The 15,406-nt window shown below is 39.5% G+C and overlaps 1 protein-coding gene across 2 annotated transcripts in view; it reads right to left on the bottom strand.

Moving 5' to 3' along the window:
* STX17 (syntaxin 17) overlaps nucleotides 1-15,406 on the bottom strand; it is a 96,545-nt gene that overhangs the window by 35,701 nt on the left and 45,438 nt on the right. For both annotated transcript variants that reach the window (XR_007923542.2, XM_002707946.5), the window contains exon 4: nucleotides 3,145-3,370. Coding sequence is in view for 1 of the 2 variants with exons in the window: in XM_002707946.5 (XP_002707992.3) it covers nucleotides 3,145-3,370 (226 nt within the window). In the remaining variant the exon portion in view is untranslated. The remainder of the gene's footprint in view (nucleotides 1-3,144; nucleotides 3,371-15,406) is intronic.

The following is a 15,406-nucleotide window of genomic DNA, read 5'->3' as shown; positions in this document are numbered from 1 at the left end:
CCGCCTGCGGCGCTGGCACTCTGGGTTCTAGTGCCAGTCGGGGCACCAGATTCTGTCCCGGTTGCTCCTCTTCCAGTCCAGCTCTCTGCTGTGGCCCGGGAAGGCAGTGGAGGATGGCCCAAGTCCTTGGGCCCTGTACCTACATGGGAGACCAGGAGGAAGCACCTGGCTCCTGGCTTTGGATCGGCACAGTGCGCTGGCCTTAGCAGCCATTTAGGGGATGAACCAACAGAAGGAAGACCTTTATCTCTCCCTCCCTCTCTCTCTCTGTCTAACTCTGCCTGTCAAAAAAAAAAAAAAAAAGGCATTATGGTCTGGCTGAAAAGCCCATGAGTGCACTTCAGGCATGGAAAAATGTCCTACGTGAAGATTCTCTGTGGAGACCCAGGGGAAAGACAGTGCCATCAAAGAAGCAGGTACTTTTATCTGAATGGAGGAAAGAACTTCCACTTTGCTTAAGGCCTTATCTAAATACTGATGGAGATTGTGTACTCAAAAGGCTTCCACAGGCTGACGCCGTGGCTCAATAGGCTAATCCTCTGCCTGTGGTGCTGGCACCCTGGGTTCTAGTCCTGGTTGGGGCACCAGATTCTGTCCCGGTTGCTCCTCTTCCAGTCCAGCTCTCTGCTGTGGCCCAGGAGTGCAGTGGAGGATGGCCCAGGTGCTTGGGCCCTGTACCCGCATGGGAGACCAGGATAAGTACCTGGCTCCTGGCTTCAGATCAGTGTGGTGCGCCGGCCGCAGCGGCCATTGAGGGGTGAACCAATGGAAAAGGAAGACCTTTCTCTCTGTCTCTGTCTCACTGTCCACTCTGCCTGTCAAAAAAAAAAAAAAAAAAAAGGCCTCCATAGCCTTGGAAGCTCAAGTCAAAAGCCTCAGGTAATCACTGATGTCATACATAAGAGTGTTAACTGTTAAATTAACAACAGGAGTCACTGCACTTACTCCCTATGCAGGACCTCTGTCCTCAATGATTTGTACTATGAGAATTAACTGTAAAAGTTGTTCTCAAATAGTTTTTTTATAAATTTGTGTATGTTTTTGTGTTTGTGCAAATTCTTGAAATTTTTATTTAGTATAGAGTTGGTCTTCTATGTATAAAGTTAATTGAAAATGATTCTTACTGGAGAATGGGACCGGGAATGGGAAAGGGAGGAGGAAGTGGGGAGGGGGGGAAGGAAGGAAGGAAGGAAGGAAGGAAGGAAGGAAGGAAGGAAGGAAGGGAAAAGAAAAGAAAACAAGGGCAGCAATTATAAAATAAAGATGGAATAATTAAAAAATTTAATTTGGTCATGAAAATTTTAGCTTTCAGCTTTCTAAAGTACACTACTCAATAGTGTACTTTATTATTATTATCAAGTAGTGTACCAATTATTCTATTTAAGAAGTGTACTTTATTATCAATTATTTATATTATTAATATTTATCAATTAATAAATATTAATTACTATTTAATCAATTACTAATAATTAATTGTTGGTATTATTATTACTCAAGTAGTGTGCTTTATTATTATTATTATCAAGTAGTGTACCAATTACTCTATTTAATACCCATAAGATACAAAAGGCCAACTACTTTTAAGTATTATTGTGTATTAAGGCAAGAATTTTTCAGGGTTAAAGACCTTATTAGGGACCGGTGCTGTGGCGTAGCAGGTAAGGCCACCACCTCCAGTCCTGGCATCCCATATGGACACCGGTTCGATTCCTGGCTACTCCACTTCCGATCCAGTTCTCTTCTGTGGCCTGTAAAAGCAGTAGAAGATGGTCCAATTCTTTGGGCCCCTGTACCTACATGGGAGACCCGGAAGAACCTCCTGGCTCCTAGCTTTGGATTGGCACAACTCTGGCTATTGTGGCCAACTGGGGGGTGAGCCAGCAGATGGAAGACCTCTCTCTCTCTCTCTCTCTCTCTCTGTCTATCCTTCTCTTTGTTTAACTCTGACTTTCAAATAAATAAATAAATCTTTAAAAAAAAAAAGACCTTATGGCCGGCACCGCGGCTCACTAGGATAATCCTCCACCTTGCGGCGCCGGCACACCAGGTTCTAGTCCCGGTCGGGGCACCGGATTCTGTCCCGGTTGCCCCTCTTCCAGGCCAGCTCTCTGCTGTGGCCAGGGAGTGCAGTGGAGGATGGCCCAAGTACTTGGGCCCTGCACCCGCATGAGAGACCAGGATAAGTACCTGGCTCCTGCCATCGGATCAGTGCGGTGCGCCAGCCGCAGCGTGCCGGCTGTGGCGGTCATTGGAGGGTGAACCAATGGCAAAGAAGATCTTTCTCTCTGTTTCTCTCTCTCACTGTCCACTCTGCCTGTCAAATAAATAAATAAATAAATAAAAATAATAAAATAAAAAAAGACCTTATTATAGTGTAGTTGACAATTGTTGATGACATCTTCAGAAAAGTTATAATGACAAGTTTTACAAGGCTGTTTTGTGGAATATTACTTCACAGAACTGATGGCATGACCCTCACTGCAAATTTTTTTTTAAATGCTGTCAGTTAAATTCAGACAACTGAGCTGGGCGATTAATCTAATATTCCCTAAGAATACCAGAATGTTTAAAAGAAAAAGCATGCCTTAGCAGCTCCACACAGGGAGGAGTAAAAAGTACTCTTCAGACAAAGACAACTTTCTCTTTAGGAAAGATTTAAAAAAATTTCAATACATAAACAAATAGGTATTTGAAGGCCTGAAGCTCTGCTCCCTATAAGTACAGCCTTGAAAATTTTATCCTGCAAAACTTCTAGGGTATATATCTTCTGCCACATTCAGAGTCCATGGGTTCAGCATATTTGGATAGCAGGTAATCCCCAGAGACCTATAGATAATCTGCAATATCTATACAAGGAGGTGAGCTTTAATTAACTACATTACTATGATCAAGAACAACACTTAAAATAATACATTACTTGGGCTGGTGCTGTGGCATAGGTTCAGCTTCTGCCTGAAGAGTGCTTGGACTCCTGTACCCACGTGGGAGACCCCAAAGAAGCTCCTGGCTTCGGATGGGCCCAGCTCTGGCTGTTGCAGCCATTGGGGGAGTGAACCATCAGATGAAAAGACCTCTTCTCTGTCTCTCCCTCTCTGTCTGTAACTCTGCCTCTCAAATAAATATTTTTAAAACATAATACATTACCACCAATAGTCATGGATCTGGTTAAAGAAGGCTGTAATAAAGTTTCTTCATCACTAAATTGTTTCTTAAGCTCTTCCACAGATTCCAAATGGAGTTGCAGAAATTCTGCTGTTGCTGCTGCAGCTTCCTCTTTAACTGGATCTATCATTCTCTTCAAAAGTATTAGGTCATCCTTTCGGACTTTCAAACAAAGTTTCTCCATTTCCCTAATATTGGAGCGGAGTTGCTAGAAAAGAAAAAGACTCATTAATGCCACTCTTTTATAAAGTATCTTTCTTCTCAAAAGCAGTTTGTTATGATGGCTGTAAATGGAAATGATCACATACTCTCTATCATGAAAAGTGTGGCAAAACATTTTACTATTGTCTATGTTTATGGCTAGCTAAATCCATCATCTTTAAAAAATTATTATCTTTTTAAAAATTATCTATTTATTTTTGAGGGAAGGAGGTGGAGCAAAAGAAGAAGGGAGAGGGGAGAAAGAGAGAGAGACAGAGAGAAAGAAGAAGAAAGAGAGAGAAAAAAGAAAGATGGGAGAGGGAAAAGAACACTCCCAAATGTTTGTTTACTCCCCCAAAATTTGCAACAACCCATGCTGGATTGGGACTGAAGCTGCATTCGACTCACTGAACTGAACTCAATTCAGGTCTCCCACATGGCTGGCAGAAACTCATCTAGTTGTGCTGGTTGGCATCATGAACCAGAACTGGGAATCAAATTCAGGTACTCCGATATGGGATGCAGCATCTTAACCACTAGGCCAAATGCCTGCCTCCAAGATCACCATCTTCAGAACTCACATTCTGATCCTTACAATGTATTTATTTAAGTAATAAATGCTCTTCATACTAAATCAAACAATACAGAAACATATCAAGAAATAATTATTTTCTCATCAATCCCATCAATTCTCTTAACCCAATCCTCCCATGTTTCTCACACCTCATACACACATTTAACATATACAGGCTTTCTCTTTTACAAAAAAATGGATTACATTTTGCATAACAATCTAATTTTTCATTTCACACTCCAGCTTAACAATCTCATCATAGAGATCCCTCCTGGTCAATGGTCACACCTGTCGCTCCCCCTCTTCATGGAGGAACGACACTAAGTCCTGCCTAGGCTTCATATCCGAGTCACGGCACCATTATGTCGCTCCCCCTCTTCGTGGAGGAACGACACAGGACCCTGCGCTGTTCTTTTGTCTGCTCGGCCCTCCCCGGGTTTGCTGCTGGTTCTTCCCGGGTTGGCTACTGACCCTTCCACCTCCGTGGAAGGGCGGTTCCCCCTGGCCACTTTCCCCACTTCCGCAGGGGAGCGGCACACCACCAGCCGGCTCTCTCGGGGGCTGCACAGGTGTTCCCCTTAGGTGTTCCCCTTAGATGTTCCTGGTGCATGCCGTCTCTCTCCTCCTTTATAGTCCTCCTCTGCCAATCCCAACTCGGCTGCCCACACGCCGAGTACGCTGCTCTCCTCCAATCAGGAGCAAGTCCTACAGTTTATTGGCTGAACTGGAGCAGCTGTGTAGAAGCTGTTTTCTCCTCTCCCAGCGCCATATTGTGGGAGAGCAGATGCATAGAATAAGTCTTAATTCCAGTAACTTAGTCTAGTCCGAGTTGCTCCCCACAACACCATATTCCATAGTATAGTTGTGGTACAATTTAATCAGTCACCCCTCCAATGAACAACAGTCCTATATGTTGTTTCTAGCTTTTGGTAATTACAAATAACAAACAAATATCTTTGTGTAAAAATCCCATTACATATTAGTATTATAATATATACTAATTTTTAAAAAATATTTTTATAGAAAGCTTTTATTAAATAAAGATATATTTCTTAGGTACAACTTTTGGATTATAGCAGTTCTTCCCCTCATACCTGCCCTCCCACCCCCAAACCATCCCACCTCCTACTCCCACTTCCATCCCATTCTTCATCAAGATTCTTCATTTTTAATTATCTTTATATACAGAAGATCAACTCTATACTAAGTAAAGATTCCAACAGTTTACATCCACACAGACACACAAAGTATAAAGTACTGTTTGAAGACAAGTTTCATTGTTAATTCTCTTTTTTTGTAAACTTTTATTTAATAAATATAAATTTCCAAAGTACAGTTTATGGATTACAATGGCTGCCCCCCCATAACTTCCCTCCCACCCGCAACCCTCCCATTTTCCGCTCCCTCTCCCCTTCCATTCACATCAAGATTCATTTTCAATTATCTTTATATACAGAAGATCAATTTAGTATATATTAAGTAAAGATTTCATCAATTTACACCCACACAGAACATAAAGTGTAAAGTACTGTTTCAGTACTAGTTATACCACTAATTCACATTGAACAATACATTAAGGACAGAGATCCTACACGAGAAGTAAGTATACAGTGACTCCTGTTGTTGACTTAACAAATTGACACTCTTGTTTACAGCGTCAGTAATCTCCCTAGGCTCTTGTCATGAGTTGCCAAGGCTATGGAAGCCTTTTGAGTTCACCGACTTCAATCTTATTTAGACAAAGTCATAGTCAAAGTGGAAGTTCCCTCCTCCCTTCAGAGAAAGGTACCTCCTTCTTTGAAGACCTGTTCTTTCCACTGGGATCTCAATCTCACTCATAGAGATCTTTCATTTAGGGTTTTTTTTTTTTTTTTTTTTTTTGCCAGAGTGTCTTGACTTTCCATGCCTAAAATACTCTCATAGGCTCTTCAGCCAGATCCAAATGCCTTAAGGGCTGATTCTGAGGCCAGAGTGCTGTTTAGGACATCTGCCATTCTATGAGTCTGCTGTGTATCCCGCTTCCCATGTTGGATCATTCTCTCCCTTTTTTATTCTATCAGTTAGTATTAGCAGACACTATTCTTGTTTATGTGATCCCTTTGACTCTTAGTCCTATCAGTATGATCAATTGTGAACTGAAATTGATCACTTGGACTAGTGAGATGGCATTGGTACATACAACCTTGATGGGATTGTATTGGAATCCCCTGGTATGTTTCTAACTCCACCATTTGGGGCAAGTCTGATTGAGCATGTCCCAAATTGCACATCTCCTCCCTCTCTTATTCCCACTCTTATATTTAACAGGGATCACTTTAAACACCTAAGAATAATTGTGTGTTAATTACAGAGTTCAACCAATAGTATTAAGTAGAACAAAAAAATACTAAAAGGGATAAAGTATTAAATTGTACATCAACAGTTAGGACAAGGGCTGATCAAGTCACTGTTTCTCATAGTGTCCATTTCACTTCAACAGGTTCCTTTTTGGTGCTTGGTTAGTTGTTACCGATCAGGGAGAACATATGATATTTGTCCCTTTGGGACTGGCTCAATTCACTCAGCATGATGTTTTCCAGATTCCCCCATTTTGTTGCAAATGACCGGATTTCACTGTTTTTTTTTTTTTTTTTTTTTTTTACCGCTGTATAGTATTCTATAGAGTACATATCCCATAATTTCTTTCTACTGTTGATGGGTATTTAGGTTGATTCCAGGTCTTAGCTATTGTGATTATTTATTATTTGAAAGGCTCAGTAACAGAGAGAAGGCAAGAGAGAGATACTTCTATCTACTTGTTCACTTCCCAAATGCCTGCAAAAACCAAGACTGGGTGAGGCTGAACCCAGAAGCCAGGAATTCCATCCAGATCTCCCACATCTTCCACTACCTTCCCAGGTGCAATGGCAGGAAACTCGATCAGAAATGGAGTTAGCTGGGACTTGAACCTGCACTCTGATATAGGATACTGGCATTGTGAGTGGCAGCTTAACTCACTGTGCCATGAAGCTGACCTCCAATATAATATTTTTTGTAGGGTTGATTCCCAGAAGTGGGAATATTTCAAAGATAATATGCACTTTTACTTCGATCACCACCAAAAGGCTATAACAATACACATGACAACCAAAGTATGAGTGCCCACTTCCCTACATACTTCTAGGATTGCATGTTATCTCACTGTTGCTTCCCATTCAGGTAATAAGCAGACCTGATCTTGCTTAGCTTCTGAGATCAGACCAGATTGGGCATTCAGGATCAGATGGCCACACATTCTTTGCTGTTTTATTCTGCAATCCCCTATGAATGAAATTGTTGAACTTTTATCAAGTGATTTTTCCCTCTTTTAAAAAGAAAATCTATTGGCTTGATCATAATGTTTTTGCTAATGTGTTGCTATAATTAATACTGTACAGATTTCAAAGTATACAGTCATCTTTATTTTTAAATGTAAATTTCTTCTTTAAAAATATTTAAGAGAGACAGAGAAAAACAACACTCCCATCCACTGATTCATTCTTCAAATGCTTGCAACTGTTAGATCAAGCCAATGTTAGCAGGTGGAAACTCAATCTAGGTCTCCACAAGAGGGTCAGGGATTCTGCTATTTTCCAGGCACATTAGTAGGGAGCTAGATCAGAAGCAGTGTAAGCTGGGACTCAAACTGTGCCACAATGTCCAACCTCAAATATTCCTTGAAGATTAAATAAAACTAATCTTCCTAAGATAATATTTTTAAAAGAATTATAGACCTCTATTCATATATTTTAAAAATTCTTTCCTCCTAATGTAATTTCATAAATATTAATGCAAATTCATTAGATAAAACAAAGTGTTAATTTATTTAATTTCTCAATTGCCTCACTTTCTAAGTAATGGGTTATATTATTACATTCTACATAATTACATGTAGGTAAAGCAAAACAAAAACTTGTTCAGGAATTATGCAGTTATCTAACGGTAAAAGGGGTTAAAAATTAACTATTCCTATAAATCTAGCAATCTTTCCACTAAACTACAATCATAATGCCTATCTATATGGTATCTTAATATGATCTAAAGTATCCATTTTACTCTTGAAAAACTAAAATTAATTCTGAGAAAAACAGCTTAGTTACAACCTAAAGCATCTTGTAAGATGTTCTGGGTAAACAAAAAAATTGTACTAACATGACTTTATACATTCCTTATGTCCACTTTCCTAACATTTTAATATGAGCTGGAAAATATAAAGATAATTGGACTACATCTTTGAAATAAGCAACATGCATGCATTAACATGTACAAATTATATTATCTTTAGGGGGCCTTTGTGATCATCTAATCCATTTCAGCACACCACCATTTCCTGGCTATGTGACTCCTTTCTGGACCAGAATTGTAAAGCTTACTTATAGTTGCCACATAGTCTATAGAAATATTTTAAGCAATATTCTTTGGGAGAAGGATTAGAAATTTTCTGTAACTAAACCTAATGAGCATTTGCTTGTGATATATTCTTCCTCTCTGATGCTATTTGTGCAGAATCTGTGCCTCCAATCAAATTATAGTACCCAGCTAAGAGCCCTATTACCATAGGTAAAGGGGAAAATTTTAATGGAGACAAAGAAAATTCCTATTAAAGTATGAGATCTGATACTATAATAGCAATTATCATAACATAGAAAATATAAATTATGATTACATTTTATCAACACTGTAAGTTATTGTGATAAGTGTTTTACCTCGTTTATCTTATCTTCATATTATATCTTTGAAATGGACACTACCATTATTCTTATTTTATGCAAGAGAAAATTAAAGCAAGAAGTTAAGAAAGTATCCAACCACTACCCTGATACAAAACAGTACAGCCAGCAATCAAACCTAGGCCACAAATTGTGTTCTTAACAATTTTAATATACAGCAACACGATTCAACAGAAGTACAATACAAATTACAAATACAAGCCATATATGCAACTTTAAAATTTCAGATAGTCCCAAAAGAAACAAAACAAAATAGGTAAAATTAATTTTAATAATATATTTTATTATCCCAATATATCTAAAATATTATTTAAAACTATAGTCAATATAAAATTAATGAAATATTTTATATTCTATTTATAGTAAGTCTTAGAAATCTGGTATATAGTTTATATTCATAGCATATCTCAATTCAAATTAGCCACATTTTAAGTGCTCAAGAGTCAAATGTGATCAGAAGTTACTACACTGGACAGCACAGCTATAATTTCTAAAATCAAATAGAAGGAACAGGATGATAAAATTCTATGCAAAGAACATCAAGTAGGTGTTGCTATTTCTGGAAATAGCAGTCTAGGAGATTCAGACGAACCCTCCTACCAGCAATGGCTTATAAAGCTGAACAAACAACAAACTACAAAACAAACCAAAAATAAATAAATAAAATCTCAAAAGAATAAAAAAACAAACAAGCTTGCAAGTAATTTGGATGCTAAGAATTTCACAAAGACAAGTGGGTGTTTAGTCTAGGGGTTAAAATGCCTGTGCCTCACATTGGAGTGCCTCAGTTCAATTTCTGCCTCCAGTTCGTAACTCCAGGTTCCCATCAACACAAAAATACCCATCAAGACAAAAGCACCCTAGAAGCCCCCCATTGCCTTTTCCCAATTATAATTGCCTTTTCCCTGGCCGGCGCTGTGGCTCACTTGGCTGATCCTCCGCCTGCGGTGCCGGCACACTGGGTTCTAGTCCTGGTCAGGGCGCCGGATTCTGTCCTGATTGCTCCTCTTCCAGTCCAGCTCTCTGCTGTGGTGCGGGAAGGCAGTGGAGGATGGCCCAAGTGCTTGGGCCCTGCACCCGCATGGGAGACCAGGAGGAGGCATCTGGCTCCTGGCTTCGGATCGGCGCAGCGCGCCGGCCACAGTGCACCAGCCATAGCAGCCATTTGGGGGGGTGAACCAAGGGCAAAAGAAAGACCTTTCTCTCTGTCTCTCTCTCACTGTCTAGCTCTGCCTGTCAAAAAAAAAAAAAAAAAGACAAATGTAAAACAGACATTTTTAGACAAACTGAGTGAACTTATCTTCAGCAAATACACATTAAAAGAGCAAAACAAAAAAGCCCTAAATGGTGTATTTTCACAAGAACAATAATTAATCCCAGATACAAAGTTGGAAATATAAAGAGAGAAAAAATGAACAACAACAACAACAAATGTGGTTATATCTAGGTGATCAACAACTATACTGAAACAGTAATAATGCCTTGCGGGGAGCTTAAAGAGTGATTCTAAAACATATAAGACAATGTAGAGGGCTGAGATAGACCAAAGTACTTATGAGGAAGAAGGTGAGTAGATTTCCTCTATTAGGTATCAAGATTGATTACAAAGTCATAGTAATTAAAACAGGGTGGCTTTGATCCAAGAGTAGACAAATAAACAGCAAAATAGCCCAGAAAAAACCTAAACACATATACACAAAAGTGGTATTGTAGAGCAAAGAGTGATGTTTCCAAACTTATGCTTGGTCAGTTGAGTGGCCAAACAGGAAAAAAACAAAACTGGAAAACAGTGACACTTTTAAATAGGGAAGTCTTCAAGACCAAGGGGTAGGAAAGATTTCTTTTCTTTTTTATAAAAAAGATTGATTGATTGATTTGAAAGGCGGAGTTACATGGTAGGGGGAGGAGAGAGAGAGAGAGAGAGAATCTTCCATCCTCTTTTCCACTCTTCAAAAGGCCATAATGGACAGGACTGAGTCAGGCCGAAGCTGGAAGCCAGGTCTCCTTGTGGGTGGTAGGGGCACAAGTACTTGGGCCATCCTCTGCTTTCCGGGCACATTAGCAGGGAGCTGGATTAGAAGTAAGGCAGCAGGGATTTGAACAAGTGCTCATATGGGATGCAGGCCTGGTATGTTATGGCTTAATCTGCTGAGCCATGCCAACTCCAGGAGAGATTTCTTTTTTTTTAACTTTTATTTAATAAATATAAATTTCCAAAGTACAGCTTATGGATTACAGTGGCTTTTTCCCTCCCATAACTTCCCTCCCGCCCACAACTCTCCCATCTCCCACTCCCTCTCCCCTTCCATTCACATCAAGATTCATTTTCAATTATCTTTATATATAGAAGATCAATTTACTATATATTAAGTAAAGATTTCAACAGTTTGCACCCACACAGAAACACAAAGTGTAAAGTACTGTTTGAGTACTAGTGATAGCATTAATTCACACTGGACAACACATTAAGGACAGAGATCCTACATGAGAAGTAAGTACACAGTGACTCCTGTTGTTGACTTAACAAATTGACACTCTTGTTTATGGCATCAGTAATCTCCCTAGGCTCTTGTCATGAGTTGCCAAGGCTATGGAAGCCTTTGAGTTCGCCAACTCTGATCTTATTTAGACAAAGTCATAGTCAAAGAGGAAGTTCTCTCCTCCCTTCGGAGAAAGGTACCTCCTTATTTGATGGCCCATTCTTCAGGAAAGATTTCTTAACATGGCACAAAAGTGGCCAACCAAAAAAGACTGATAATCTTGACTATATTAATTAGTGAACTAGTCATCAAGAGACACCACTAATACAGCAAAATGCAAACCACTGACTGGCAGCAGGTAACTGTAACACACACACACACACACATATAAAACTATAAATGGGCACTGACCATAAACAGAGTTACTAAGTCTCACTAATAATCAAATAAATGTAAATTAAAGCCATAACTAATTACTCACCAGACCACTAAAATTAAAGTCAGATAATGCTAAATATTGTCATTGGTAAGGTCACAGTTACCTATAAGAACTTGCATCCACTCCTGGGAAGAGGTATAAAAGTAGTATAACTATTCTGGAAAACTCTTTATCCATGAAAGTCGAAAATAAGTACACCAAAGGGACCAGCAATTCCTGCCCTAGGAATATACTTGATAGAAATGTATGCACATGTGCACCAGTAAAAACATGTAACAATGTTAATAAAATTCGCAACAGAAAACTAAAAACAGCTCAACTGTTCACCAATAGAATGTATTATGGTATACCCATTCAGTGGAATACACACAGAAGTGAAAAGTCAAAATGGATAAACTATTGTTATAGGCAACAATACAGGCAAATCTCAAATCATACATAAAAAATATATTCTGTTTGATTCAAATTATGTAATGTTCAAAACCAAGCTAAATAGAACCATAGTCTTACGTACACACTTCAGTAGAAAAACCACACAGAAAAGGTAGGAAGTATTTATCTTATGAAGCAAGACAGTGATTAATTACTTTCTTGAGGGAAAAGGCATTTTTTTTTTTTGACAGGCAGAGTGGACAGTGAGAGAGAGACAGAGAGAAAGGTCTTCCTTTGCTGTTGGTTCACCCTCCAATGGCTGCCATGGCTGGCGCACCGCGCTGATCTGAAGCCAGGAGCCAGGTACTTATCCTGGTCTCCCATGGGGTGCAGGGCCCAAGCACTTGGGCCATCCTCCACTGCACTCCCTGGCCACAGCAGAGAGCTGGCCTGGAAGAGGGGCAACCGGGACAGAATCCGGCGCCCCGACCGGGACTAGAACCCGGTGTGCCGGCGCCGCAAGGCGGAGGATTAGCCTAGTGAGCCGCGGCGCCGGCCAGGGAAAAGGCAATTGTAATTGGGAAAAGTCAATGGGGGGCTTCTAGGGTGCTGGCAACTCTATTTCTTGATCTGAGTTGTAGTGCATGAGTACTCACAGTATAACAATTCATTTAGGGAGATATTTATAATTTAGGCATTTTATGATAGGACCATTATATATCACAATAAAAAATTTCAATATTTTTAGGGAAGAACATTATACTGACTTGTATAACCAAACAACCTAAAGAAAGAAAAAAGATTTAAAGTATTTGAATGGGGAACAATTGGGTAGGGGTTTTACTGTGTAATTATATTGGGCACCATGTTGCTGGATAAAAGATATTCATTCATTTGACTGAACTGTAAAGTCTATAAGAACAACAGCCTGACTAATTTCTTCACCTTTGTTTCCTCAAGGCTTTGTTTGGTATCTGGTATATAACATGATTTAATAAGTATGATAATGAATGAATGCTCTCTTCGTATTTTCCACAAAGAGGCAAAGTAGTCATCTAATATCAACAGGAATCTCCGACTATTAAGAAACCAACTAGAATTCTTCCCTAGAAAAACTGTCACTAGAAAAATAGAAAACATGTCACCAGCACAGAAATATTTCTTCTTTCATTAGATAATGAAAGGAACTTTTCCTTTGAAATTAATTCTGTTGTCTAAGTCTAAAATATTGAAGTGGAAATGACAGCCATCAGAAAGCAATCACATCATCCTGGATTTCTATCAGTTAGGAAAAAATGATTACTGGGATTAGTGATTCTTTAGGGATGTGGTTTTATCAAGTTTAAAGAAATAAGCCATATGATGCCACGGAATAATATTGTGGTAAGTTTTTTGTAAAAAGAGTTTCAGGGATCACATTTCAGTTAATTTTCAACACTTAAGAATAACTGTGCATCAATTACAGATCTAAACCAGTCATATTAAGTAGAACAGATAAAAAAAAACTACTAAGAGGGATAATGTATTTAGTTGTTCATTAACAGTCAGGGATATGTGATCCCTGTTGAACATGGTGGTGGGAATGGGAGAGGGAAGAGATGTATAATTTGGGACATGCTCAGGCTGACTTGCCCCAAGTGGTGGAGTTGGAAGCCTACCAGGGGATTCCAATTCAATCCCATCGAGGTGGCAGGTACCAATGCCATCTCACTGTTCCAGGTGATCAGTTTCAGTTCACAGTTGGTCATGGTGAAGGGACTGGGAGTCAAAGGGAGCACATAGACAAGTCTAGTACCTGCTAACGCTAACTGATGGAGTAAATAAAGGGGAGAGTGATCCAACATGGGAAGTGAGAATCTCAGCAGACTCATAGAATGGCAGATGTCCTAAATAGCACTCTGGCCTCAGAATCAGCCCTAAAGGCATTCAGAGCTGGCTGAAAAGCTCATGAGAGTATTTCAGGCATGGAAAGCCAAGACACTCTGGCAAAAGATCTCTGCGAGTGAGATCCCAGTGGAAAGAACAGGTCATCAAAGAAGGAGGTACCTTTCTCTGAAGGGAGGAGAGAACCTCCACTTTGACTATGACCTTGTCTAAACAAGATAAGAGTCGGAGAACTCAAGGGGCTTCCATAGCCTTGGAAACTCATGACTGGAGCATAGGGAGATTACTGATGCCATAAACAGGAGTGTCAATTGGTAAAGTCAACAACAGGAGTCACTGTGCACTTACTCCTCATGTAGGATCTCTATCCTTAATGTGCTGTACATTGAGATTTAATGCTATAACGAGTACTCAAACAATATATTTCACTTTGTGTTTCTATGGGGGTGCAAACTATTGAAATCCTTACTTAATGCATACTAAACTGATCCTCTGTAAAAAAAAAAAAAAAAAAAAAAAGAAATTATCGATTCCCAACTTGACTCTCACTGGGATTAAACATGACAATAGGTCTGCCCTGATTTCATCATCATTTAAAAAATCATCTATTATTTTTCACTTTATGTTTCTGTGTGGGAGCAAACTGTTGAAATCCCTACTTAATGTATACTAAGCTGATCTTCTGTATATTAAGATAATCGAAAATGAATCTTGATGTGAATGGAAGGGGAGAGGGAGTGGGAAAGGGGAGGGTTGTGGGTGGGAGGGACGGTATGGGGGGAAGCCATTGTAATCCATAAGTCGTACTTTGGAAATTTATATGCATTAAATAAAAGTTTTTTAATTAAAAAAAAAAAAAAAAAAAAAAAAGAGTTTCAGTTTCTGGGCCAGCACCGTGGCACAGTAGCTTAATCCTCCACCTGCAGCGCGGCATCCCACATGGACACCAGTTCTAGTCCCGGCTGCTCCTCTTCCAATCCAGCTCTCTGCTATGGCCTGGGAAAGCAGTAGAAGATGGTCCAAGTGCTTGGGCCCCTGCACTGCATGGGAGACCAGAAAGACACTCCTGGTTCCTGGCTTTGGATTGGCGCAGCTCCGGCCACTGAGGTCATTTGAGGAGTGAATCAATGGAGGGAAGACCTTTCTCTCTGTCTCTTCCTCTCACTGTCTGTAACTCTACCTCTCAAATAAATAAATAAAATCTTTAAAAAAAATAAGAGTTTCAGTTTCTAAAAAATGAAATTCTGAGACTATAAAAACAAATTAAGAAAGAAAAGAAAGTGGCATCTAAAGAATCCAACTTAGTTGTGTAAGGTATGCTATGATAAGTTTGGGATTTTAAGAGACTTGGTGAAAAAAAATAGGAACAAAAAGAAAAGCACGTGAATACAAAAGAGTGGTGTGAAACGAGGAGAATCATGTAAGTAAAGTAAGAGCCCAGAATGAGCGGAGGCTGGTGAAAAATGTTAAGAACAATAAAAAGGATTTAAAAAATAAATGTAGAGCAAGAACAAGAAAGAAGGTTCAGGCCTACTGCTTGGGGCAG

This window comes from Oryctolagus cuniculus, chromosome 1, assembly GCF_964237555.1.
Source record: "Oryctolagus cuniculus chromosome 1, mOryCun1.1, whole genome shotgun sequence".
NCBI lineage: Eukaryota > Metazoa > Chordata > Mammalia > Lagomorpha > Leporidae > Oryctolagus > Oryctolagus cuniculus.
The sequence above is the reverse complement of the archived record's forward strand: the minus strand, read 5'-3'. Positions and strand labels throughout refer to the sequence as shown.